Source organism: Takifugu flavidus, chromosome 4, assembly GCF_003711565.1.
Source record: "Takifugu flavidus isolate HTHZ2018 chromosome 4, ASM371156v2, whole genome shotgun sequence".
Taxonomy (NCBI): domain Eukaryota; kingdom Metazoa; phylum Chordata; class Actinopteri; order Tetraodontiformes; family Tetraodontidae; genus Takifugu; species Takifugu flavidus.
Genome location: NC_079523.1, coordinates 15,153,519 through 15,181,505, shown reverse-complemented (window position 1 = coordinate 15,181,505; position 27,987 = coordinate 15,153,519). Strand labels below are relative to the sequence as shown.

At 42.3% G+C, this 27,987-nt stretch overlaps 2 protein-coding genes across 8 annotated transcripts; both read left to right on the top strand.

The window, feature by feature from the left end:
- Positions 1-2,092: 2,092 nt before the first annotated feature.
- arfrp1 (ADP-ribosylation factor related protein 1) lies at positions 2,093-4,376 on the top strand. 2 transcript variants are annotated; one of them, XM_057031180.1, is made up of 7 exons: positions 2,094-2,448; positions 2,744-2,831; positions 2,917-2,999; positions 3,137-3,218; positions 3,289-3,359; positions 3,495-3,595; positions 4,006-4,376. In XM_057031180.1, exons 1-7 carry the CDS (start codon positions 2,356-2,358, stop codon positions 4,091-4,093), a joined length of 606 nt encoding a protein of 201 aa, XP_056887160.1. In that variant the 5' UTR covers positions 2,094-2,355; the 3' UTR covers positions 4,094-4,376. The 2 variants fall into 2 exon arrangements, with proteins under 2 accessions (XP_056887161.1, XP_056887160.1); XM_057031181.1 differs by lacking the exon at positions 3,495-3,595 and having other exon boundaries at positions 2,093-2,448.
- A 525-nt stretch (positions 4,377-4,901) lies between these two features.
- Positions 4,902-26,792, top strand: helz2b (helicase with zinc finger 2b). 6 transcript variants are annotated; one of them, XM_057031041.1, is made up of 21 exons: positions 4,928-5,068; positions 7,066-7,703; positions 10,724-12,131; positions 12,340-12,523; positions 13,074-13,181; positions 13,519-14,036; positions 14,419-15,066; positions 15,141-15,939; positions 16,099-16,174; positions 18,894-22,248; positions 22,349-22,431; positions 22,508-22,633; positions 22,861-23,016; positions 23,102-23,246; positions 23,316-23,579; positions 23,902-24,094; positions 24,203-24,349; positions 24,538-24,747; positions 24,890-25,046; positions 25,652-25,819; positions 25,908-26,792. In XM_057031041.1, the coding sequence occupies exons 3-21, from the start codon at positions 10,804-10,806 to the stop codon at positions 26,021-26,023; spliced, it is 8,781 nt and encodes a 2,926-aa protein (XP_056887021.1). In that variant the 5' UTR covers positions 4,928-5,068; positions 7,066-7,703; positions 10,724-10,803; the 3' UTR covers positions 26,024-26,792. The 6 variants fall into 6 exon arrangements, 5 of the variants coding, with proteins under 5 accessions (XP_056887020.1, XP_056887022.1, XP_056887024.1 ...); XM_057031040.1 differs by lacking the exon at positions 7,066-7,703 and having other exon boundaries at positions 4,902-5,068; XM_057031043.1 differs by lacking the exons at positions 4,928-5,068; positions 7,066-7,703 and having other exon boundaries at positions 11,782-11,940; positions 12,008-12,131.
- The last annotated feature ends 1,195 nt before the right edge of the window (positions 26,793-27,987 follow it).

Genomic DNA, 27,987 nt, shown 5'->3' with positions numbered 1-27,987 from the left:
TTATCAAGCCAGTCCTAGTTTTTCGTGAATTTTAAAGCTGCGGCTTCATGGCCAGTGGTACAAATGATGGTCTTCATTGAGCTCTCTGAGATCATCAGCGTCCTCCATGACACCTTATCACGAATTTCAGTTTGGGAGTATCTTGTGTCTCAGGTTTTTCCTGGTTCCTGATGTTAAGAGGGGACATTTCCCTTCCTCTTCCCTTTTTGTTTGGATACCAGTCTGATAGAAGAATGGACAAGACAATGCAGATTCTACATCCCTCTGCACTTGTCAGCACCCTTGTTAGAGGTAAATCACGCTTGTCTCTGTTTTGGACAATGATAAAATCAATCAGATATCAATATTTGGAGCAGGAATTCATCCAGGATATCAAGAAGAAGTCAATCTGGTTTCAGACGTAGCTGATGCTGTAGCGACTTGGGCAAAGGCTGTTCTCTCTGGTCGATCACAGGAGTCTTTGATTTATGGTGTCAATCTCTGATTAGCTAATGAGCTCAAACAGCTGCAAAAGTTCTTTGAGCTTTTAAATGGCTCAAGTCTGGTTCAGGAGACTCCAGCATCATGTATAAGACTTCTGACCTGTGAGTTATCCAGAAGACCATCACTGACATCCTGAACAAGGAGGGTTTGATAGCAAAGTTCACAGTTGAAGAAGCTGCTGCTCTCAGCTGTATCCAAGAACCTTCATGGAGAGATGAAGGGAAGGAAAGATATGGTTGAAAAAGGTGCAGAAGTAGCAGAGAGCACAACCCTGATTGAGAAACAAAGATACAACTGTCACAGTCCAGCTGTCAACCAGAGACAACATCAGAGGAGTCTCACTTGGGCTGAGGACAAACAACAACTTAAGGTCCCAGAGTCCATGAAGAGACTCCAAGCTGCTAGAGCTCCATGCTCTAGAGATGTTTTATGTTGTCAGGTGGATCCTCACTGTTCATGACACTTAACACCCCTGCACCTCTTACCTCCTGGCCTCCTTTTCAAAGCCAGGCCCCAACACATGAACCGGTAACCATGGCGGTTCAAAGCGGCTGCTTCAACATCAGTGTGGCGTTTCCTGTCAGCAGCTTTTGTGCGACCAGAGCTGATGGGCTATACCTACAGTCAGGTGAGCCAGTGATGCTCTACAGGTGCCTCCACGGGAAGCTGTTAGTCACACGCTGTCACTCTATAGGGTCAGAACACAGCAGTGCAGTGATCATCATGCTCCCCGTCAGTTACGTGTTATCCACTATAGTCTTCATGCTGTCTGTGACATGACTGATATCAATAGAACTACTGACAATAAAGAGCATTTCCTTTCTTCAGTATTGATTATTGCTTTTCTGCTCCATGTGTGCTTCGAAATCAGCAAAAGCAGCATCAATAAATCAAATCAAAGAGGCTGACTGGGTTACCAGAGTCTCCACAAATATATTAAAATCATTCATTCTTGCCTGTGTGGACTTATTTGGTGTTAAATCCTGCATGTTAGTCCATAGTTTTATTTTGAAATATATTTTTATTTTGAAGGTGCATAAGATACACTGTGGGGAAACTGGCGGCAGAACAAACTTTGTGTTGGTCATTTGTACCAAATCAATCTGAGATTCAAAACCTGATACTGGTATAAGATTCCGTGTCTTTGTATCTTCCATTAATTTTTGATTGAATAGATACAAATGTAAGTTATATAGTTTAATCAATATTTCATGTTTATTCCCATGTACTTCACATTTTTGTAGATTCTAGTTTATCAAATTTATCAAAACTTTTATTTAAGTCTTTTGGATGTTCAGTTTAGCCCAAGACTGAGCTGAAAGCATCTAAGAATGATAGCAGTTGCAAATGATATTTTCAGCATTAGAATTAAAACATCATCAGCAAATTAAGTCAATTTTATTATTTGCCTTCATGTCAGGTGTTTTCTTTTATCATGTTGTCGTGTTACATGTCTCAATGCCTCCTTTCAAATCGCTTCGCAACATCATTTTTTTTCTGCTGTTGCCTTGATTGTTTGGATGTCGAATTCCTCTTTGGTTTCAGCCGCCGAAAGAAACGTTTATTGTGGGAAATGTAGTCTATTTTGGACACGGTTGCGCTCACAGCTATTCCCATAATTCCTTGCGCTCTTCCGGGTTATTAAAGTGTTGCTGCGTTAGAGTAGCTATGTAAAGATATTTATCCATGAATTACAAATACTGTTTCTTATTATTCACCCGTTTTTAAGCGCTCAGTGTGTAACTTTAACTGCATTGAGGACACAGTGGTGCTTGTCGGTGTGTCTCTTTTGATATGTAGGCGAAGCTGTCAAGCTAAGCTAGCTAACGGGATTTAAGGGTATTGTGTTTTTACAAAGGGATACGCAACAACATGTACACTTTATTATCCGGATTGTATAAGTACATGTTCCAGAAGGACGAGTATTGCATACTTATCCTGGGACTTGACAATGCTGGAAAAACGGTAAAATTAGTAAATCTAAAGTGATTACAACATTTATGTCCATCAAGTTTATTCATCTTAAAGGCATTTTTCTCTATATATACACATACATATGTGTGTGTGTGTGTGTATTTATGTGTATACATATACACATCTATATATATACACACACACACACACACATCTATATATATATATACATATATATATAAAGATTTTTATATATATATATATAATTTTTTAAAATAAAAAATAGATAATTTAAAATAATTTTCATACTGTTGATACTTAGGTGTAATCATGCCTTTCTTTGTAGACTTTTCTGGAACAAACCAAAACCAAGTTCAGTAAGAACTATAAAGGAATGAATCTGTCGAAGATCACAACCACAGTCGGTCTGAACAGTATGGCCACCTTCAAACAAGATCTGAAGACAGATTATTCTTCTGAACCCGATGCTCTGGTTTGACTGCTCTCTTTCTTTTACAGTCGGTACAATCGACGTAGGCAAAGCTCGTCTGATGTTCTGGGATCTGGGAGGGCAGGAAGAGCTCCAGTCTCTCTGGGACAAAGTTTGTTGATAGATTTCTTATTCAGAGTCATCCACCTGTAAACACGTCCATATTTACACCTGGGTTTGGTTGTTTTTTTTGGGGGGGGGGGGGGGGTTTCAGTATTTTTATGTCACCATATCTGTCCTCTTCTTCAGTATTATGCTGAGTCTCACGGAGTGATCTATGTGATTGATTCCACTGATGAAGAGCGTCTGTCTCAGTCAAAGGATGCTTTTGGTGAGAAAGTCACTCTGTGGCCAGAGCTCTCAGACAGAGGGTCAATTAACAACTGAGTCTTCTCCCGCAGATAAAATGATCAGCAGTGAAGCTCTAGAAGGCGTACCTCTCCTTGTACTGGCCAACAAGCAGGACGTCCCGGTACAACAACGTGTCATATCACCATTGTTTTATTACTCTATTGTGCCTTCTGTGAAGTTCTTTATTCTAGTTGGAAATGAACAATGACCAATAAGAAAAACCATCATGCTATAGTTCAACTTTGTTTCTTTCTAGAGCTGTCTCTCAGTACCAGATATTAAAACTGCCTTCAGTGACTCAGCCCCCAAGATTGGCAGGAGAGACTGTTTAGTCCAGCCCTGCACTGCCCTCACGGGGTAAGAGTCACGCAGAAAGGCTACTGGTTACTAGAAACAAGGTTTGAAAAGAAAAGAAAATGACAGTAACCATGACAACAGAGCAGCGACACATAACTGCCATGACCTTCTAAATGACTATAAAGTGAAGTTAGTGTTTAATTTTGATTCTAGGTTTTATAGCTTGTTAAAGATGAACAAAATGTTTCACCGTGACGACACGCTTGTTGTTCATGAATGATGAATTAGATACCAGCATCGAAAACCATCAGCCAACCAACAATCAAACAGCTAAACAGTGACCAACTTTGTTCTTTGGTTTTACAGCATTTCAGTGTATCTTCATAGTTCCAAACAATCTTAAAAAGAAAAGCAGATGCTTGTGTGGGAGACACTCTGGACTGAGCATTAAGTGACATCTGTGCCTACAGGGACGGCGTTAACGAGGGCATCGAGTGGATGGTGAAATGTGTGGTGAGAAACATTCACCGGCCGCCACGACAGAAGGACATCACGTAGGATGACGGGAGCTCAGAGTCGCCCCCTTCAGGCCAGATAACATCATTCTCCCGACTACTCTCACTTTCTTTGGATTTTGACCACCTGAACTGGAGGCAGACAGAGTAAGATGGGGTCTGTGATGGAAGATGCGCTGCCTCCACAGAAATGCTTTGTGACATCCCAGACTGTTGCGTCCAGTCCCATGCTGCTGTTCCCCCTGAAAAATAAACAACAGATGTTGCTAAGACACATGGAGTTTTGCATTAGGTCATTTGTTAATCAAATGTTTTCTTTCCTAGCATTCAGCAGTGAAATTCAGTCATTATTCAATACTCTGTAGGATAAAAGAATGGGATCTGAAGTCCTCATTTTGAAGTTTAGAACATCTGGCTTCCACCTGATTTGCACAGAGAAGTTAGACTATTGAAGGATGATGTGGGGACTCCACAGGAGGTGCTCTGGTGGCAGGTCAAGATCAATAAACTCCTCTGTTATTATTTTACCACCTTTTGAGCAGTCTGTCTCATCATCCTGTGTAACTCTTCTCTCATCGTCATCTCCCATCCTCTTTCTGAACAGCAGGGGGCGTGTTTTATGTTTCATTTCTGGTGAAACTGCTTCTCCAGCATTGGGAGCATTTCATCTTGTGACAACCGTATTCAAACACCGTCATTGACTGATGTTATTCTTTACCTTTGTGTATAAAACTCTGTTTCAGGTTACCCCAGGTGACCCAGGTATTGCTATAACCACGGCAACATCTGCTTTACAATCATGCATGGGAGAGTGAAAGACAATGAAAGAGTAGGGAGAAGAGAATAGAGGAGGGAGGGATTGAAAAGTGGAGGGAGGGGAGCAGGCTGATGTCATGGATCTGCTGATGACTCTTAAGTTGAGAAACGAAACTTAAGTGTCAACAGTCTCCTGCGTGTTGTCAACAGTCAGTCGATGTTGCTGTGGACGTTAACAGACAGAAGAACTCCTGCTGCTCAGGTAAAGAAATCAGCATTCTTATTCCTTATATAGGACATGAAGACAAATGTATGATTCTTTCTGAAACAGGTGTTGGTACCTTCATTATGATGAACCTCCTGAATTAGTCTTTATATTCAAAGACTGCCTGGTTTGGACCATCATTGTCCAGTTGTGCAGTGACATTTTTCTTTTTATAAAGATAAAATTAAAGAAAGTTTAATCCTGGTTTATTCTGGGTCAGGCACGAGTTATAAAAGTCTCAAACGTATCTTAAAATCTTAAGTCCGTTTTTTTGAGAGCCGGAAAAATAAACTTAACAATAATGACCCATTTTGCTGATCTCACCGTGCATGATTATTGCCGTGAAGCTTCCTTTTCTTTGGATTTCACAATCACAGAAAATTTCACAGGTCAGCCGATGCTAAATTCGACACATTGATACTGCCTCTCCTGGGCATTATTTGTCTGCAGCTACACCTGACGGAAATGACAGATCTCTACAGAGAAACGCAGAATTTTCCATTGAAAATCCTCAGCTGTGAGCTGGTCGCAGTCAGGAATTTGGTGGTGGCTGCCACCAAATGATCTATGCAGAAAACCCCTAAAATAAAACAATTTAGACCAGGAGCTGCCCCAGTATTCCAGAGGTATAGCACAAGCTCTTAAAAGCTGTGTTATTATGGGGTTTCTTCACGTTTAAAAAATTTGGAGTTGCAGGTGAAATTAGGAAATTAGTAATGCTTTGAATGAATTTTCCTGTCATTGATGTGAAGTTGAGCCACCATTAAAGAGCACGATTTACGCCTCCATGTGTTATTTACTATTACAGTAACAGACCCTCAATTTAGACTACAAAAGTGGTCACATAAGACAATAATGTTAGTTTGTATGCAAAACAAGAGTTTTGCCTACACTATGTGTCAAAGATTTGTTGCACACAGTTTCACAAAAAGAGACTGTAGGAAAGGAGGAAGAAGGAAGGGGGTGGAAAGAGGAAGCTGACGTCATAAATCCACTGCGAATGGATTTATTTGAAATGAAAGTCATGCAACCTGAAAGTCATGCATCAAAAGAATGTGTGAAACCAGTCAGACCAGTGGCTCCACAGAAAAGGACATGGAACTGAAACATGCAGATATCCTGTACAACACAGCCATTGAAGTCCTGATTAGAAAAAAATGAATGGATTTTGTTTTCAAATAAGCAGGCAACAATAAGGAGGAGTCCCCCTACATGAGCCTGGTCCTGCTCAAGGTTTCTTCCTGTTAAAGGGGAGTTTTTCCTTGCCACTGTTGCTTGTTTGGGGTTAGGCCCTGGGATTCTGTAAAGCGCCTAGAAATAATTTTGATTGTAAAAGACGCTATTTAAATAAAAATTGATTGAATAAGATGATAATGAAACAGATTATGGATTGAAAATCAAACATTTGTTCTTGAGAATATGCATATGTTGGTGTACCTGTGAATGAAGTCAAATACTAACAAAAAATGACAAAAACATATTAAAGTAAAATCCAGAGTGCCTGCTTATATGAAATAAAATCCATCATCCTTTCTTTCCTAAACAAGACTTCAACGCTCTGTTGTACAGGTGGTCTATGTTTCAGTTCCATCAGTATGTCCTTTTCTATGGATATGGAGGCTAATGAGGCCTCCAGTGTGGGATCATACTTCAGTTGCAATGGCCCTTCCTACTTTATAACTTTCCAACGTCCCAAATAGTAGAAAGAATGGAAAGATGTGCAGCAATTTATTGTAGAAATGGGTGGATGTCCCCCATCTTTTGGCACAGTCAATCTGTACAGCAAGACATCCTGGTTTAAAGCCACCAAAGCACAGTTGGTCAGCACACTCCTATTGTCTGAAGATAGGAAATTAAGACACACAAGCAAGACCATCAAATGCAAAAGAGAGTGCATACCGCAGCATGCTGTGATGGAAGCAGAATCCCACTAGAAACACCAGGAAATTGTGGGGGACCAAGGAATATTGATTTTCTCCTGCGCTCTGTGACAGACCTTTTAACAGCCCCAAGCAACTTAAAGATCTGGAGCAGAGAATCTAACCCATCTTGAAACCAATGTGGAGCAGCCTCCTGAACACTGAACCACATCCTTAATTGTTGATCAAAGGCATTGGAAGAAGGGCACAACAGATAAAGGCACAGCAAATCAACACATGGAAGGAAAAGCAGCTATTGAAAGCCACCAACATGCAGATCCAAATGCCAGAAGCCATAACCTTTACGGGGGAAGGGTATGCGGCTTGTAAGACCAGCATCGCAGCTAAGAACCCATCCTTCATCTTAGAACAAGCCTCTGACTGGGAGATGAGTGTGAACCCGAAGAGGAAGCTTGTGTTCCCTCAGGAGGTGGCACTGCTCGTGCTCTGACCAGACATTGGCCTGCAAATCCAGTAGTCAAGCCCACAGTTGGAACGCTTCCATAGGAGATGCCTACTCAGTTTAGTCTGTCCCACTCAGGAAGGTGTACAGGTTAAGGGTAAAACACCTATGAATCTGAAATCCCAGACAGTGTGGAAGGGTTTCCAATAACATGGATGTTCCAAGGAATAATCACAGAAGAAGATCTGCAATCAAATATCCAATAAAAGCAGTGGTCCAGCAACATGCAACCACTGCACGATTCCTTGAGGTAGGGAGAAAAACTGCACCTTCAATACAACAAACGTTATTCTTTGCCTGAAAAACATGCACCCAGCACAATTGGCTTTGCATGAAACTCAGCCAAAAACACTGAGCTAAGCGACATATTTCTGTCTGATATTTTATTTTACAGACATTTTTTAGTTTTATTCAAGAAAAGATATTTATTCAAATGGAAATAATTCATAGGGCTTTTTATTTCCTTTGTGATGAAAATGGTAAGTTTTGATACTTTTGTTTCAATAATAATGAAAGCTGTAGCAGCCTTAAGTGGCTCTCACCCTGGATGGATGGATGGATGGATGGATGGATGGATGGATGGATGGATGGATGGATGGATGGATGGATGGATGGATGGATGGATGGATGGATGGATGGATGGATGGATGGATGGATATAACCAAACATCATCAATTGAAAATCATGCCCTTCTTCATTTTTTGCAAACATCTGGGATGGCACTATTGAACTTCAATTTAACTTGGGTGATATAAGAACACATTAACCAGTTGTCCTGCAGAAATTTACTTTAATTGATAGTGCTTTGGTACAAGCTGCCTCCTCAAATGAAATATTCTCTCATAGGTCCTCTCACCAGGACTCTAGCATTACAAACATTTCCCAAGATTCACCACTCAGTTGATTATACTGTATATTTTGGAAATGAAGCCGCTTTCTTCTCAGTCTTTCACCATAATTTGTTCAAATGATGATAGGCTAGGAATGGATAAGGACTGACTTTGTTGTACTCCAATAAAGTCTCTGTTCAACCCAGATTTTAAATCCCCCTTATTCCTGGGGGAAGATATCATTTTGGACCCTATATCGGACTAAATAATGGGAATGACTCAACTTTTTCAGATAGTTCTTGACTTGTTGCCAAATGCTTATCACAATTTTAGCCAAAAGAATCTTATTGTGAGTTTCTTACAATTAGCTGAGTGCAGGTAAATGGTTAAAGGTAACTTGTGTATAACCTTCCATGGGTCCATGATAGCACATTCTCCTCTCAGTAATTAAACATCAGTATTCTCAGCTACGCTGCCTAATAGTACTATAGTGGGTTGTGAGAAGAATTATTGTTATTGTTGTTATTAGTATTATCTTTAAATGCTATTGTATGTAGATTTTGAGTGTTTGAGGAATGTTGATAAGAAAAGAAGTGTTTGTTTGAGAGTGTTTCGTAAAGGTGCTGAAGTTGCTGACAACCAAGCCCAGCACCCAGATGTATCCTGTTGGTCAAGATTAGAGAAGTTTGTAAAGATGTCAGAAGACAATGAGTTACGAGATCCTGTTTAGACACCCATTCTGTTTGCACCAATAAAAGAGGTGAGCGAGCAGCAGATGAACGGAGTTGACAGAGGAAGCTGGAACTGCTGCTCAGCTCTCCCTTGCAAGGAACTCCTGTTGTTTGCGTGGTTACTCTGAGTCTAGTGAACAAACAGCGCGGGTGATCAAAACTTCACCCTCACAGGGTTTCAATATTTAAGCCCCTGCTACCATAATGCAAGTCCATCAATGATAGGCTCAGCCTGGAATGTCCATTGTCCCATAAAAACTTGATGAAAAGTGTCTTCCTCTGAGAAAATAAATTGTTTGGTGGTGGCAGAGGTACAGTTTAAAATAAATATGACAGTTAAGGAAGTAGATACATTTTGAGAGTATTTAGTGTACCCACTATCAATATAGGTAAATCAGTCCATCTATCTAAAGTTGAGACCTCTTGCATAACTAGTCTACAATATTATTAAGAAATGGAACAATTTGAACAATAAGCAAAGCAATTGACACCCTTAAATTTTGCGAACATATTCGTTGGATTTTCCTTGTCTACTTGGTATTTTTGAGAAAAACAATTGTATCATCTGCTTATAAAGCCAAATAGTACATCTGTCCTATGACTATTCCTGAAATACTATCATGTGTCCCCTGCTATTGCCAAATTTAAATCACCATAATAATAATAATTTAAAAAAACAAAGATAACAAAGGGTCCCCTTTGTTTACCCCCTTGGTTTTCCTTTTATTGAGATATGATGTTTGTCATAATTTGTGCATTTGTTTCCTTATAGAGTAATCATATCCATTTACAAAACCAAATTGTGCCTGCTTTTGGGAGCAGAGTAATTAATGCTCCTCGTTTTAAATTCTCTGTAGATTTCTATTGAGAGGCCATCTGGTCCAAGAGTTTATCCTGCTTTAATAGTATAGGTTACATTGGGCGTGTCTACAAATAAAAATCAAATCAAATCAATCTTTATTTATATAGTATCTTTTACAATCAAAATGTTTCAAGGCGCTTTCCAGAATCCCAGAGCCTAACCCCAGACAAGCAACAGTGGCAAGGAAAAACTTGAAACCTTGAGCAGGACCAGGCTCATGTAGGGGGACCCTCCTGCTGATGGCCAGCTGGGTAGAGAGAGAGGAGAAGGGGGAGGACAGGTAGAGGAGAGGAGAGGAGAGGAGAGGAGAGGAGAGGAGAGGAGGAGGAGAGGAGAGGAGAGGAGAGGAGAGGAGAGGAGAGGAGACCATGACCCAGTGGGGTGACAGAGGCTTGTCAGGTGATCATGTTTCTGGGCCCCGGCAGCCTCGGCCTATAACAGCATAGCTAAGATGTTAACCTAATGATTAGACGACCCCCTAAGTATGAAAATTTGTCTGTCTACGATAGTAACTGGAACTACAGAAAGCTTTTTCAAAGAGGTAGGTTTTAAGCCTAATTTTAAGAGTAGAGATGGAGTCAGCCTCCCGTACCAGCCTCCCGTATACTGTATGAAAATCCTTTCAGTTCCAAATTTTTCAAAATTATTTCTGAACTATCAAGCCCTTTATTAAAATTGCTAAAGAATGTTTTTTATATCTTTTGATCAACAACAGTTTCTCTTGAATCACACTGCAGTGAGGTGATGCTCTTGAGCTGCTTTCAAATAAATTCATAATCCTGTCCAGAAGATTTGTCCCATCATATGAGCTGTTAGTTGCTCACAATGCTCTTTTCTTCTTTTCCAGAAAATGGAGCTTCCTCTCGCCTACAGATAAGGGGCTGATGTTGATCAAATTGGGGCAGGACATTCTGGGCTCAGACCTCAATGATGTCCAACCACAGTTCGGAGTTGCTGTCTCTATTATCAGAGTTTGACCTCAGACTTGCATGTGCTCAATGCTGCCACAGAGAAAAACAGATTACATATATGGTAAAGTCAGTCAACCACACATGTGCAGAAAATCTCTTGTTGTGCAGGATCAAAGGTGGCAGCAGCTGGAGACCCATTTCCCAGCGACCCAAGTTTCCAAGCCCAGCTAAGTATGAGCTCTGTCACTTCTTTGTGGAGGGTTCTGGTTGCCAGCAACACCGAAACCGCTGCAGCTTTGCCAGCAGCATTGAGGAAGCCACTGTGTGGACATTTGAGAAGCGTCACGGATTAGATCGCCAGCTTCTCTGTTCTCTCCTTGCTCAATCTGCTGAACCAGCCCGTCCTACTGTGGGAGACATATTTGAAAGACTTGATTTGAAGTTAGTGTGCAATCTCTGCTGTGTCAGAGTGAAGGAAACCACTTTCACACTTAAGCCACTTAACCACCAGTGTCCCAAAAAGTTGCTTTTAGTGAAGACCAAAGCATCAGACATATGGAGGCCCGTGTCTGAGCGGCCGACCAACAGACACTTTGGTCACAATGTTTTCTACCAGAAATGTTGCTTCTTTGTGGAGGGTTCTGGATGTACAAAAGATGGAAACAGCTGCACATATGCCAGAAGCCACGAAGAGGCTACAGTCTGGAACTACTTGAGAGACAAGAAGGTCACAATGAGTGAATTCATCCAGGCCATAAATGGGTCAGTTTCAGAAACAGCAGAAAAGGCAGCTGAACTCATATGCCAGCAGTTCTCTGGCAAATTCATGGAGGTCTGCAAGCTTTGCTTTCAGGGCCATCCACAACTATTGACCAACAGAAAGTGGAACGCAACTTGTTCTGCAGAGGCAGCTCACCCCTGGGATCCGGTCTTAGTCCATTATGTCTCTGAGAACATGAGGAAGCACATCTGCAGCCAGCTCCGCCCGCTGCAGCAGGACTGCTCCTTTACCTTCTGTAGTCATGTTCACCAAGGCAAACCTTGCTGGCACCCCTCCGGTCACTGCCAAGCTGCCCAGAGCACTGTGGAGATGGCTGTGTGGAAGGCAGAGCACGGTGGACTTAACATCAGACCCCACCTTCTGAACAAAGCGGTACAAACAGAACCCAGCCAGAACCTCTGGTACTGCAAAGTGTGCTTATTGAGCTTTTTGTCATCAGAGAGCTTTTACAAACACTGCTCCTCTCTGGAACACACCCAGTTGGTCAGTGAGGACACCAGAACCAATTGGAGTGGACGGAGACCTCCTCACAACCTCAGTGACCAACTCTGCCTCTGTGACAGGTGAATCACTGATGCCGTAGTGATGCTGATGTATTGATGTACTGCTTCTATGGTATACTGTACTGCGGTTTTCTGGCCACTTCAGCCAATCACTGCTAAATCTCTGTAGCTAGTATTACACTTTAGTTCTAACCAGCTCATGAAGTTGTATGTCTGACAACAAACAAAAACAAATTAATGTCAACCATTGTCGTACCACTGTGTGCAGACCACAAACATGTGAGTATGGTGACCAATGTCCAAAGGCTCATTCTGAGGAGGAACTAAAGGAATGGATGAAGTGTACCAAAGAAGAGAAAGAGATTGGGCAGAACATAGAAGCTCAGGGTCTCTTGACGTACAGACAGCGTCTCTTGAATGAGTACCGAGCCAGCAACAATGACGGACACGTAGTGAGTACTATCTTTTATGTCCTACAGCATGCAAATATACCAGAAACATGAGGTCAACAAAGAATACCAGTTGAGTTGAGTTTAGTCTTAATGGTTAATGGTTCTTAAAAACCATTCAGATTTAACTTGAATGCTCCCTGTCCTTCTTGCTGCTTCCTTTGTTAACTTTCAGAAGCTTAAATACTCTCCTTTCTTTTTACCTCTTTGGATTTTACAACTTTCTCCTGACTTTTCCATCTTCTGCTTGGTTCACCTCCTGGACCACCTGGGCCAGCCTTTGCTCTTTGTGTCCATCAGTAAGCGACCCATCACCCCATGACCCTTTTTACCACTGGTCCTTTCTTGGACCCAGACACTTGTCCTTCTGTCACATCTGAAGATTTTTTTGTTGCCTGAAGTGTGCCAGGAGTTGTGATGAGAAGGTGTCACATTACTTTGGTTGTAATGCACAAATGTGTGAATAATGGTCAAACACACTCAGATTGGCTTTACAGCACATTTGAAGTTTGGTTACGTTGACCTCTGTGAATTTCTCCCAATTATTATTTAGTTCTCAGACCAAATTGAGGATGTCAGCATCTCCTGTTCAGAAGATTTAACTGTGGAGACCAAACAAGTCAACAAAACACTGTGCTGGGACTTTCGAGTGCAAACAGAGGTAAGACTTGAATGCTTCACACCTCTTTTCTGCGTCTTAGAGATGCCCTGTCACATCTTCTAATGCCTCTCTTCACCACATTAATCCTCTGAAATTAGAGTTTTATAGAGGAGAATCACATGTGCTGATCCACCATCCTGCTACGTCTTACCCACTCACCCCCGGGACAAGCCACAGCATTGTCCTCTCCTCTCCTCTCCTCTCCTCTCCTCTCCTCTCCTCTCCTCTCCTCTCCTCTCCTCTCTCCTCTCCTCTCCTCTCCTCCCGTCCCGTCCTCCCCAAACCTGATGGAAATCTTTGCTACATTCTCAGGTTAACATTTTGCTCTTTAATGCAGAGGCAACTCGTTCATGTGGCCCTTCTAAAACAAGAACCGGGAGCTTATTTCAGCCTCGGTGAAATGAGTTTGGACCACTGTGTCTACTCTTCAGGTGAGTGCTTCTACAAAGGAGATGTGACCTATGACATCCCCGTGACCTTCACAACAGCCAACCCTGGCCTGTACGAACAGTGGTTGGTGCTAGATTTTGACATGAGACCAGTGCTGCTGAAGAAACTCAGAGTAAGAACCGGTAAAGTCAAGCTAGATGACAATGAAGAACAAGCTGTGGGTCTTGGATCCAGCCTTCAGAGTGCAGAACTTTGGCACAGGGAGACCCAGGATGTTGTGCCATGTTTGCCTAAGACAGAAGATCAGGAGAAGCTTCTGAAGGAGTACAAGCGGCCTGAACGTATCCGCCACTACACATCTATAACCTTAAACAGCCAAAAAAATGTCACTCGGGACAACTACAAAGGACAAATGCATCACTTCCTGTACATTGAGGAACATGCAGAGGATAAGATTGTTTCCAGGTAACATTCTTTGAACGTTTCAGAAATGTAAAGAAATTCATGCAGGACTCGTAAATATGTAATCTGTGATTATTGTCCACCCCATCAACCAAGAGTGGACTTAACCAAGCTGTATCTATATGTAGTCTTCTTATATCCATCATAATAGTAAACTGTGACTTCAGTAGAGGGGAACATGTCACACATCAGCTGAGCCACTGTTGGTAATTTCTTTTGATATAAACTGCCAGCTGACCCCAGTTCCAGCTACATATTTTACTGTGCATCAGTGTTTGGGATTCTGTCTTTCCCAGGTTGTCAATAGTTTTATTTCTGTCATTGATTAATATGAGGGTTTGCACATGTGAAAAGATTTAATATGTAAATGTCTGCTTCATTTTAGGCTAAACTTTTGCGGGGAAGTTGCAACTCTGGACAAATTGTACAGCAACCATTTTGGAATGCGTTTTTGTCCTAAGGGCCAGTTGTTCTGTGTCCTCACAGTTCCTTGTAGTCTAAGACCAGATACTCCTGAAGGACAAGCACTGAAACGGAGCATCCAGTCAGCATTAGTCGCATTGGTATCTTCTAGTGCTCAAGACTCTAAAGTCTATGAAGCCATCATCCTTCAGGACACAAAAAGTGAGAGCCAAATGTACTTGGAACTGTCCAGAAAATGTTGTTCTGATCTTTCCTTGAGGAACACTGAATCATACCAGATGGAGATTCAGTTTCAATTGAACCGCCTCCGTTTCTGCACCATGCACAAGGCAGTGGACCTCCTTCCTGACATGACAAGAGTGCTTCCAGATCTGGAAAAATGTGAAGTTCCCATCAGAAGTGACCAATATGTTGGTGTCACTGCTTTGAACATCAAACAGCAGCAAGCACTCAGCTTCATTGTGGGAAACTCCAGTGACCCAACATTTGTTGCACCATTACTCATCTACGGCCCTTTTGGAACTGGGAAAACCTTCACACTTGCCACAGCAGCAATAGAACTTTCTAAAGAGCCTGGCAACAAAGTGCTGATCTGCACATGCACCAACAGGTAAATGAGATATTAACCCTAACCCCTGCTGTGCAGACTTTTCAGTTTGTCATGACATCTATTTCTCCTCTCAGTTCAGCCGATCTTTACATCAGAGAACATTTCCATCCCTTTACCGACAAGAAAAATGACAAGCTGAGGCCCATTCGAGTAAAAGCAAACACACCTGGGATTGCAATATCGTCCACAGATGAGATTACCTTGAAATACTGTCTCCTGTCTGAAGATGGACACTATTTTCTCCCACCTACAAAAGTTGTTCTAGATCAATACAATATTGTGATAACCACCACACGCATGGCATTTAACTTCCACAGCCTGAACCTCCCACAAGGCTTCTTCACTCATATATTCATCGATGAGGCATCCCAGATGCTGGAATGCGATGCCCTTATCCCCCTGGGACTTGCCGGACCAAAGACCAGAGTTGTTTTAGCAGGAGATCACATGCAAATGGGACCTAAGCTTTTCTCTGTGGATGATTACCATCGTTCAAACCACACCCTCCTGAATCGCCTCTTTCACTACTACCAAGGACAAAAGTGTGGTGCTGCTGAGAAAAGTAGGATCATTTTCAATGAAAACTACCGCTCCACCAGAGAAATTGTGGACTTCATGAGCAGCCATCTCTATCTCAGCAAAAACAATATCATCCAAGCTGTTGGAAATGTTCCAGCCCCTGATGATGGTCGAGCCCTGAAGCTACACCATGTTCGGGGAGAATGTCTCTCAGACCCAGTCTCCTTGTCCTGGTATAACAAAGATGAGGTGGCCACAGTAGTCGAAGAGGTGCAACACATCATTGAGAACTGGCCACTGTCCTGGGGGACCAAGGACTACCGCAAAGTCTGTGTTTTATCAGAAGGCTCTCAGGTTAGTCTATCAACAACCCAACTCTATGTGCAGCTGGTAAAGAGCTCTAAAGCTAATTATGCCTATTATTTTTGTCTCATAAATTACATAAATTTGCTTTAGAATATTTTTCACTGACGAGAATAGGAAGATAATTTCTAAGGTCTGCTTATTTTTCAGGTTCAGCTGATTAGAAGAGCACTTTCTAAAAGAAGTCTGTCTGAAGTTAATGTGGAAAACATTGCAAATGTTCAAGGTAATTTTACTTTCCCAGTACAAATGGAGGTGGAAGCAACGTTTCAGTAAGACAGAATAAATCAATGTGATGATCAGCTATCAGGTCCTGCACTAACAGGGATTTACGCAAATGAAATCTAATATTTAAGTCATTTAATTGTGCTGTTAGTTTCTTCTGTTTGGGTTTTGGTCTAGATATTGATAAGATTATGGTGATTGACTGCTCCCTTGCTCTGTGATTGATAAAATTGTGGAACAGAGACTACCTCTATAGTGCTAAAAATGTTATTGTTGGTGGATAAAGGTTCTACGGATTCAGCAGGGAGGTGTGGGTTGCACACCGTCTCTCCTAATCAGACCAAGTTTTCCCCTACAACTGTTCCAATTGTCAACAAAGGACACCTGTTTTCGGGGCACCACTTTGACAGTCAGCAACGAAGCGACAACATGCAACCAGACATTTCTTCGCTGGCCAGTTTGGAGAGGGGACCAGAGAATGCTATGGTGTCAGGAATCATTTTAGCGTGGTTACACACTGACTCTATGTTAATTATGTTGGCCTCCGACTGACGAAGCCTGGTGTCGTTTGCTTCAACGTCAATAATAACTTCACCATTTTTAAAATTATTTTTCACCAGAAGCCTTAAAGTTGCTCCTATGTCATTCACTCTAGAAAACAATTAGCCACAGGAACTATTTGGTGGTGCACATGATGCTTGCCCTGTGTTGGATCGCAATACTCATATGTGTCACTGCCAATCCGTGTGTCCTTTGAATGAAGACTTCAAGAAGAAAGATGCCAATTTCAAAATGTATTAAGCAAATAGAACCAATTCAAGATACAAATATTACAGAGCTTCGGGCCAGTTCATAACCCTACAATAACAAAGTACATTGTCAGGGGATGAAGTCTGACAACCTAACTATCACTTGACCCAGTCTTTTATAGAAACACGTATGTAAATTATTGACGCTAATCCAGTCCAATCCAGTCCTTCTGCTTGGATGACCTCGCCTTCTTCTTCCTGTTCCATCGGTTGCTGACATAGTTCTTGTTCTCCATTGTTTCCCAGATAGCCAGGTCAAAGTTCACATTCTTCCTGTAGATAAACTTATCAACACCACTATGCTGTCCAGTTTCACTGTCTCCCCTGATTACAACTACAGTATCATGTCAAGGACGAGTCAGCTGACTACTTATCTTTACTACTCTTGCTAATGATTATGTTATCCCTAACTTCTAAACTAACTGCAACAGAGAACAGAGACATATACAAAAAAGCAAACACATGGTAACAAGGTAAACACAATTCTCTTCACCTGGCTAGCCGGCTGCACGGTTGCTGCTGGAGGATAGCTAGCCGTATCTACCCTAGGCAGCTTCACAGCGGCTACCTTGTCCTGGCTACCTGATGCAACTTTGGTCAACTCCAAGCTGCAGAATAGTGTCTCAAGCTTACTGAGTCTCACCTCCAGAGCCCTAACCTATTGCCATCACTAAAGGAGGAAGAATAACTAAACATTTCACATACTGAGCAGACACAGGGTGAGACACTGGGTGAAACAGATAGTGAGGCAATGCTAATGCCAATGCTCGGTAAAATACTGAGACTGAGTGAAAAATGTCAGTCGTTTATTTGTGTAATTTGAAATTTAGTAGGCAACTAACAAGTATTGCTTGAGTATTTATCTTTAAGTGAACCCAACACACACATGCACCAACGATCTCTATTGAGGAAACAGGAAGTGATGCAATATGTTACAGCACAGTTTCCTCCCACAGGTCATGGATGGTTGGGCAATCATTCTGCTTTATTCTTTTAGATGTTTGAATATGACCCAAGTTAGTAAATATGTTACACAGAGCCAGAATAGGGTTGAAGTGTAAAAACAAAAATAATGAATTATTTTGTGAAAAATATTTTATCCAAAATTTTTAATTTTGTGAGTTTGAACAGATGTAACCTTCTAATGGGGATGTAATTGGATGTAAATGAAATTGCAAAATTAAAATGGTAAAAATGGTCAAATAATTGATGATAGGGGTATGTTCGATGTTAGATTCCGAAGGTCAAACTTTAGTCCATTGTGATCACATTTTCATCTTTCATCTGCTTATCTGGGTTGTGGATGGAGTGGCCTCACCCTGTCATCAGCCTTTGCTTCTTCTTCTAAGAATAATCACTACATGTAGCCAGCTAACATTTGTCTATGATCAGTTAAGTTAAACCTCCAAAGCAAAGCAAAGCAAAATTTCTGCACTCACTAGCTCTGTGCAGGTTTGAGGATCAGAGCAGCTTGATGACAACCAGGTCAACAAGATGGTGAAAGCAAATTTAATTTCAATGTTATATTCATGGGGAGGTCAAGGGGAGTGTGCACATATGAAGGCAAGTCCACCCCTGGATGGGTCATTAGCTCATCACAGAGCACTGTGTGAGCATTTGTAGGTTTGGGACCTTGCTTAAGGGTACCTCTGGAAAATTCAAGAAGAGGGATACAACCTTCCTTCTTCCCTCTCCAGCTTTGGCCTGGTGCTCACCCGTCAGACCGCTGGATACACTATGCCGACTGCCTAAATTTCAAAGCAAATAAAGTGCAACTCTCTTGACCAGCCCATACCAAACCTGGGCCTCTCACATCACCCGTGACCTTAATGAAGTCGGCCTCAAGTGAATGTGATACATCTTCTGAGGTCCAGTGGTTTTGTCCACTAACTGTCATTTCATGTGTTTCAGGAAAGCAATTCAAAGCAGTTCTTGTGTCAGCTGTGCAAACCCGTGACAGTCTGAAACAATCTCACCTGCCCGGTGTGGAACTCTTTAATGATATGCGTGTTTTAACCACTGCCATGACCAGGGCGCAGTCCTGCGTGGTTGTGGTTGGAGATGCTGCTGCCCTATGCTGCTTTGGGAAATGCTCTAGAGTCTGGAAGTCCTACACAAACCACTGCCTCAGTAACAACAGTGTTGGTCCACAGAACTTCACCAGAGCATTCTTTGAAAGGGACCTTCTAGAGACTGCACGGTTTCAAAAACCCGAACATACTGAAGATGACCTCGATGTCACTGATGCAATCCTTCAAGAAATGAAAGCTGAATATGAACAGCAAATGACAGATTATTGTTCAGATGAAGACAGTGTGGAGCTAAAAGAGTTTGATCAGTTGGCAAGGGACAACTTTAGCGAGGGTGAGTCAGACCTTTTAGAATTGGGTAAAATGAACCCAGAGAGATACATCCAAGGAAAGTTGTTCAGGGAGTCATACAATCAAGGTTATGTCATACCATCTAAAAACCCGAGCAGACGTATCAACATAAAGGGAAGAGCAAACCTGGGAACAGCCTTTTCTGGAGATGTGGTGGTCGTGGAAAAATCCAGGGTCCACATCAGAAGGGAAGACCCTTCAGCCCGTATACTTGTGTGTACACTTGAGGAAGAGGACCACTGCAAAAAGGATCATTCTCAACACCCCTTTGTGAGAAGAACGATGGTGCCCGTCACAATAACTGCACCCAAAATTCACATCCTCATCAGCAAGAAAAGACGCAACTTCATTCCCATTTGGAAACAAATTCATGGACAGTGGACGGTGGACACATATCAACCTCTCAATGAGAAGCTCAGACTGAACAGTGTATTTGTGGTGCAGGTGATTGGTTGGAAAAAGTGTTGTTACCTGCCATTGGGGAATATCATTGATATAATCCCAGTTGGAAGGTCTCTGGATGATGGACTAAGGATCCTAAATGAGGAGTTTAAAATTCCAACCACTTCAGATGATAATTTTTTCTTGGAAGACAAGGATGGGTTGAGCAGAGCAGACCTGTGTGATACCTTGACTTTCACCATTGATCCAAAACACGCAAAAGACTTAGATGACGCTATTAGCATCAGAGAACTTGAAGACCGATATGAGCTGGGAATCCACATTGCAGATGTGGTGAGCTTTGTGAGGCAGGGTGATAAATTAGACAAGATTGCTGAGCATCGTGGGATTACATTTTTTGGAAGTCTTGGGAAAAACCTTCCCATGTTCCCATACAAGGTTACTAAAGACTTAAGTCTCCTGCCGGGTCAAGTCCGCAGTGTGGTGTCATTAATGTTTGTTGTAAACAAGCTAACTAATGAGATTGAAGAAAAACCCAAATTCCAGCTATCGAAGATCAAATCTGACAGAAAGATTTCTTATGAAGAGGCCGAAGAAATGATCTCTCAGAGATATCAAAAGACACCCAGATTTGACACAGTAGAGGACTGTGTTACCATTGCTTACTGTTTTTCAAAAGTTCAAAGGAAACAAAGGCTGAAAGATTGGGCTTATTCTAAGCCCGACAGCAATCAGGTGCCTGGCAGACGCAAAGCCAATCTCATGATTGAAGAGCTGAGTGTGATGTTCAATAAGTTCACATCAGAGACTTTGATCAGTTCCCCAAAGACTAGTTTTTGCACTCCTCTCCGCTGTCAGGCCAGACCCGACCCTGCAAAGATCGACCAATTCAAAGAGAAGAAATGCGCAGACTTGATACCACTCTCTTTTTACGTGCGTAACAAAGTTGATGTAGGTGATAGAACTCTAAGCTGTGTCAGTTTCCAAATAGTGACAACAGTGTGGGAGGAGATTCAGTCCGCTGCCAGAGCACACGACATCGACAGAATGGTGGATCTGATTGCTGCCGATGACATTCACCCACCACTCCAGTCAGTTATGGACGAATTCAGAAGGTGCTCCAGCAAAGCCTATATCATCTCCTCCAACTCTTCTCCCAAATTAAAGGTTGGCCATTACTCTCTGAACGTGCCAACTTACACACAAGCCTCCTCACCAATACGCCGCTACATGGATGTCGTTGTGCAGAGACTTTTGCACTCTGTCATATGTGACAGCCATGTTAAGTACACTCACACAGAGATTTCTGCTTTGTGCAATAAGTTTGAGAATGACATCCGGACCGGCAACAAGTATGAGCAGAAGGCCACGCAGATCTGCTACGCCGTGATCCTGAACAAACAGAGCATTCCTAAGCTAGCCTTTGTCCTAAGTCTAGCTCCTAACACAGATCACATTGCTGTGACATTTCCATTTAACAAGGATGTGTTTGCAGGGAGCCTGTCAATCCTATACAGAGATTTACAGTTGTCAAGCCAACCTCTGTTTGATGAGGTAAATCACTGCATCAATCTGACATGGAAAAGGCGAATTTATGCTGCCAATGTTGCAAAGATCTGCAGAGAATTAAAAATGTGGAACCGTGGCCCCTGCATAAAACTTCCCCTGAATATGTGGAGACAAGTTGTGGAAGCAGTTGACAAAGAGGAGTTGGAGGCCGCCAGATCCTGTGTGCTCAGCATCAATACAAGTCAGATGGAACACTCAGATGTTCTGCTGCAAACATTTTCAGAGGAGCAAGATGAATCTGCATTACAGTTAGGACATGAGGTCAACTTAAACCTCCAGTTGCGGGCAGGGGATACCCTTCATGTCCAGTTGACATCAGAAATCCAAAGAGGTTATCAAATGCCAACGCTTCAGTTAGTGCACATTACGCCACACTTTGACATTTGCATTGACCACGTCCACAATCCAGTTGCTTGCTTCTCCAGATCTGCCGATGACCCATCCCGGCTTCAATACAGTGACACAGAGGAGTACAAGCGGATCTGGAGACCAATTTGTGAAATGGAATCTGCCTCTGCTGCAGTGGATGAGGGAGACAGCATCATCATTGAGGGCCTGGAAGTCAACTTCAGACAAGTACAGAGAGGGAGGCTGACAGGAAGCTTCTTCTTACCTGCTGCTTGGATCAATGAATGGGCCATTGAATGTTACCTGTCACAGTGCTTCCTCTGCATACGAAAAAGAGGCCTAACCTTCAACAAAACCCTGATAGATTCCACACCAGTGGATCCAAAAGAGTTCACTTGGGTGGCTCATGGTGTCACTACAATAGAAAAGAGGGAGGATAGTCCAAATCCAGGAAGCACAGTGGAGTTCTACGTCAGTCACCTACCAATGGAGAACACTCCTGACTGCATCTTTGAGAGGAACGCTTGTTTCACTGTTGAAATCATCCACAAACTCCTGCCAAACATGTGAGTGGAATTGAATTTTGTTGTTTGGGAGGGTTTTTTTTTAGATTGATGGACTTTTTTAAATTCATGATTAACTCTGGACGTTTATCTCATGTCGCAGCCGTACAGAACAAGCAGTCAGTATTCATTCTGCATGTGAGCTTGTCAAGGCTATAGCCCTCGGACAGCGCATTCCAAAGGAGGGTATGTTCCTCAGCCATCTGCTCAATCTGGGTTTGACAAGAGTCCAGGTTTTTGATTTTGTCCATTTTCTTTGCAGTTAAATCAGCTTGGATTCCTATGAGGAGGGAGCCGCCTGCCGGACTTCCAAACCTCAACACAAGCCAGCAAGAAGCTGTCACTGAGGTGCTAAATAACAACTTCACGCTCATATGGGGACCACCTGGTAAGACGCAACAGTGCTCACTCAATGAAATAGTGTTCTATGTGCACATCCTGTGACTGGGCACTAGTTTTAGACAAAGTCACTGTCAGTTTATTAGCAGCAGCAGAATAAGGAGAGATAAACCTGCTTTTTTACTTTCTTTGTTTGTATGACCAGGTAGCTGAAAAAACCATCCCTCAAACATTTACACTTTCAGAAAATGTTCTATTGTTGTTATTGTGTCCAAGGAACTGGAAAAACAGTAGTTGGGGCATACATCGTGCACAGCCTCTTTTTGCTGAACTCCCAGACGCAAAGGAGGTTTGTAGACCCAAAAGATAATAATAAGAAAGAAGTTATCCTCTACTGTGGACCATCAAACAAGTCAGTTGATGTTGTTGCAGGCAAGTAGTATTTTCCTGCTAAAAGCTGCAGCTGATTTGGTTCCCATGATTTTTGTAGTTTATGTGTTCTACTCTTGAAATCCAGGATTCTTGTTAAAGATTGGGACTGCTCTCAGGCCACTCAGGGTCTATGGCCAACAAGTGGAGATGCTTGATTATCCCTATCCTGACTGCAGCTTTCAGTTTTCCCAGAGGGCTTTTAGCCAAGAAAGGGCACAGTCACAGCTCAGGTATGGAAATCAAACATGCTGGCAAGTCTCAGTCTTCATATTTAATTGGTGGATTTTTCTTGGTGTCAGGAGCATCACACTGCATCACCGAATGCGAGAAGAGAAAAACCCATTTTCAAACCAAATCAAAGTTTTTGATGAGCGCATTGAAGCAGCATCGCAAACAAAAGAAGAGCTCAGACGCATTTCGCTAATCCTGAAGGAGAAAGAGGCACTTCTCCACTCTGAGATGACTCAACACAAAGAACAAGATCTTCAGGACATCCAAGAGCTAAAACATCGACAGCGTGCTCTTCAGGACGTTAAAGGGCTGAGTACTGAAGAGGTGAAAGAGTAAGTTCCCAGTATAACCAGTCATTTACTCTCTCATTAATCCTCTCTGTTACAGTGTTACCATTTGTCCTCTCTGGCCCTGTATACCTAGTCATTAATACTGTCTGTCACATTACATAACCAGTCATGTACCCTCTCTGTCCCAGTATAACCAGTCATTTATCCCCTCTGTCCCAATATTATATATATAATAATATAATATATAATAATATAAATATATATATATATTTATATTTAAAAAATATTTATATTTATCACTTCCCAATATGTCCCAATATGACCAGTAAGAATCAGTAACGTAATAGTTTCTTTCTTCTTGGAGGTACAAACGTCTTCTTCGGGAAGCCAGGAGCTATGAGTTTGGACAACATGACATCATCCTCTGCACATGTTCTCAGTCCATGACCCCAGTCTTGGTGAAAACCGTCAGTGCTCGTCAGGTGGTTATTGATGAGTGCGCCATGACGACGGAACCACAGACTATGATACCGCTGGTCTGCAACCGCCCAGAGAAGGTGAGCGATTCAACTACCTCCAGTTCCCCCACAACCTTGTCAGAGAGAACAGTTCTTCTCAGGGTTCTTTGAAGTCTTCACTCCAGGTACTTCCCATGTCCCTTCCAGGTTGTTCTGATCGGAGATCCCAAACAGTTGCGACCCACTGTGAAGAACATGCGTGTGAAGAAACTGGGGATGTCCAGGTCCCTGTTTGACCGCTACTTTCAACTCCATAACAAGAGGGTTGTGATGCTGGACACACAGTACAGAATGGTGAGCATTTTGTCCCTCCCTCTCTCACCTCCCCTCAGTCATGTTGTCCCTTCTTCTCTGACCTCCTCACCTTTTGTTTCCCTGTGTTACCGAGCTATGAGGAGTGAAATATATTTTTTTCCTGTTCATGAGGCACATTAGCACGTTAGCTGTTAACGGCGCAGACTGAAATGTTTGTTTTTCTTCAGCATGAAGACATCTGCAAATTTCCTTCAAGCCAGTTCTACGAGGGAAAATTGAAAACTGGCTTGGAGCAACCCATTAGCACACTGCGTGTTGGTGAGAGGGTTTTGCCGTTTGTCTTTGGTCACGTTGAGGGAACAACTGTCAGTCTGGTCGTGAGCACAGCCAAAGGCAACGAGAACTCCAGGGCCAACAAGGAGGAAATGGAGACAGTGGTATCAGTTTGATATTCAGTCAATTTATCTGAGCTTTCAGAGGCTCATAAAGTGATTGACTGATGTTGGTGTGAATGTTAGCATTTGACCGTAAAGCTGGTTAATGTATGTGTGCAGTGACTGTGGATATTCTTTCTTTTAGGTTGACATCGCTCAAAAATTGGTGGAAATTGCAAAGATCGAACAGCAGAGTATTGCAATTCTGTCACCGTACAACGCCCAAGTGTCACAGATTAGAGAGAATCTAAAAAATAAGAACATGAAGGAGATCACTGTTACCACCATCACAAAGAGCCAAGGTGACATAATGGCATGACGGCACAAATATGTGTTTTCTCTGACACACACATACACACGTACATGTACACCTACGTGTGCTCAAACTTTACCTTCATTTTTCAGACATTTGTCCATATCAGCCTTGTGCTTTGTTGTACTTTTGTATGACATCATTCAAAGTTTCAGAAGACCCAGCAGTCCGATCACAGTCACTGTGATCCCCATAGGCCGGGAAGGGCTGACTTAGTCTTCCAAAGGCTAGCAGGGCTTTCTGTGCTACCGTCATGGACGATGCCAGAGTCCACCTACACATTTACTGTGCACTACAAAGTAAATACAACCCAGAAGGTTTTGCTGCCCCCTGTAGCTGTGTCAGCTGTTGAGGCACAATATTTCAGCTTTAAAATGTCGAACATGATAAAATGTCTCAAAACAGATATTCCGACTTTGTAGTCATGTAATTCATGAAGGGTACGCTGAAGGTTCTCTTTGGGATAATAGATCCAAATGTATGGAAGAACGGGCCGGGTGAGCTGGTTCTTATTTGTTTCAAGGGAAAAGTTTATGATATATTCTTGTTTTTTTAATCAACATGAGAAAATGAGCTCAACATCCTGCCTTCCAGGAAGTGAATGGCGTTATGTCATCATATCAACGGTGTGCTCTGTGACCGATGTGGAGTTGGAGAGTAACACAGATGGAGCGTGGCTCAGTAAACATCTGGGGTTTGTGGGGGATCCCAATCAGATCAACGTGGCCATCACCAGGTCCAAGGAGGGGCTGTGCATCATTGGTAACCACCGATTTTCCATTTCTCAGCATACTTCTCATCACTCCATATTCAATGACCTAGCCATCATGATATGTCTCTGCTATCAAAGGAAACCAGAAGTTGCTGCGTCTGAATGGAACCTGGAAGAAACTTCTTGAACACTACATGTCCCACAATGCAGTGATGAATGCCGAGAACATCTCAGTACAAGCACCACATCGCTGACAGTTACCGTGACAAGGTTTTACCTCCACCAATGGGGTTTTGTGACAGCCAGCAGTTGTTACCAAAATAACTTTAAGTTCTGGAAGGATTTTAATGAAATTTTAAGACAATGTTAAAGAAACTGCTTGGATGGGACTGCTGATGGACGAAAGAGGATCTCATTTAATTTTGATGATGTTCCGTATACCTGAAAGCCTTTGATCTGTGATGTGCCAAAAGTCACTGGGCTTTGATCATGATCTATCAAGAGAACTGGACATGCTGTACATGTGTAATGACAACATTAACTAACTTCAACTTTTCCATCATGTAAACAAGATTTTTCCATTTTTTGTATCTTCTGTAATGAAAAGGAATCTCACAGGAATCTTTGAACAAAGGAATAATGTTCTATGTTGTATGTAGTTTGTATGTATTTATTTAAATATATAGTAGCTGTAGAGCCCTACATCAATTACTCAGAAACCCTGGCCAGAGGATGTCTGAGCTAATGATAATGAGATATGGTGTATTCTACTGGAGAAATGCAGATAACACCTCCCTCTGGTCATGTTCATTTGAGTCAGGAGAATTACTTCAAAGTAAAGCTACAGTGCTCCAAATAATAGGTGAATGTCCTAACTTAGGTGTTCACATCTAAGTCAAGGTCAATCAAGTTTATTTAGAAGCCAAAATTACAAACATTGTTGACTCAGAGGGCTTTACAAGCTTCACAATTGTGACCCCCTCTGTCCTCAGACCCTCAAACCAGATCAGGAAAACCTTTTTTTTTTAAAAACTTTTTGGGAGAGAGAAGAAACCTGATGATCCATCTTCCGTCCCCGGTCAGACATGCAGTAGATGCCACCTGTACAGAGAACATTAACATTAACATCAGTAATGTATCTGTTCATTGTAATTAGAGATATAGAGATACAGTGGGTGTATGATTATTGTGGTCATAGGTACAAGAGTACAATGGAGGACTGTGCTTGGCTTGCCAGACTTGGATAACAAATGGTCAGCTAAATCGATGTATTCCAAAGAGTGCTTGTTTCGAAGGTTAGGTGAGGATCCTCGTTTATTGAGGGCCTCATACATCAGGCTGCACTTCTTACTCCTGAGGGGGATGAGCAGCGGGTCGGTTTAAGCTCTCAATCAAGGAAGTGCAGCGGTTAAAGAGGTAGCAAGTCATCAGATGTTCTGACTGTGGGAACATACAGGGTCTCCAAAGAGCCCTTAAACTCCTTCACCACTATACATTTTTCTGAGGCATCTTCACTAATTCAGAAATCCAAGTCCACCACGTGTCTTTTAGATCCCATCCCAACTCACCTGTTGAAGGATGTTTTACCAATGATAGGCAGCTCTATTCTTGACCAGATCAATTGTTCTTGAGTGACAGGTTATGTACCCCGGTCCTACAAGGTTGGCAGTAATTAAACCGTTGCTTAAAAAACATCACTGGATCCTGATGTGTGCAAATTATAGGCCTATATCCAACCTTCGTTTTATCTCTAAAATTCTTAAGAAGGTGGTGGTGACTCAGTTACCGGAGCACCTGCAGAGAAACAGCCTGTTTGAGATGTTTCAGTCAGGCTTTAGAGCTCATCACAGCACAGAAACGGATTAAAGTTACTGTAAACTATTATTTGTATGCTGGGAACTATGGCCAGCTATTGTTAAGTTTATTTAATATGCTTTTGTTAGAAATAGGTAATGACATGTATGACTTCGGTTATGAATGATTTTTGGTTCCTGGGGGAGTGTTCCCTCCGGACGTGATTTTGGGGAGGGAACACGGGGGAAATGATTAAGAGAAACTCGTGTAGTCGCCTTGTAAGTTGCCTCGCTGGATAAGAAATAAAAGAAGTCATTCGCCATTGTAACCTGTCTTTCTTTGTACCCACGAGCCCGACGGAGAAGAACGGACATAAATTCAGGTTACAGACTGGTGGCAGCGGTGTTTCGTTCCTCATCGCGTT

Bases quoted from the DNA above. Each gene is read 5' to 3' on its own strand.
- arfrp1 (XM_057031180.1), top strand. From the start codon at position 2,356: ATGTACACTTTATTATCCGGATTGTATAAGTACATGTTCCAGAAGGAC. The intron at 2,449-2,743 runs GTAAAATTAGTA...CTTTCTTTGTAG, and splicing joins TTGACAATGCTGGAAAAACG to ACTTTTCTGGAACAAACCAA. The intron at 3,596-4,005 runs GTAAGAGTCACG...CTGTGCCTACAG, and splicing joins CCCTGCACTGCCCTCACGGG to GGACGGCGTTAACGAGGGCA.
- helz2b (XM_057031040.1), top strand. From the start codon at position 10,804: ATGATGTCCAACCACAGTTCGGAGTTGCTGTCTCTATTATCAGAGTTT. The intron at 22,432-22,507 runs GTATGTTCCTCA...TTTTCTTTGCAG, and splicing joins ACAGCGCATTCCAAAGGAGG to TTAAATCAGCTTGGATTCCT. The intron at 24,350-24,537 runs GTGAGCATTTTG...GTTTTTCTTCAG, and splicing joins TGGACACACAGTACAGAATG to CATGAAGACATCTGCAAATT.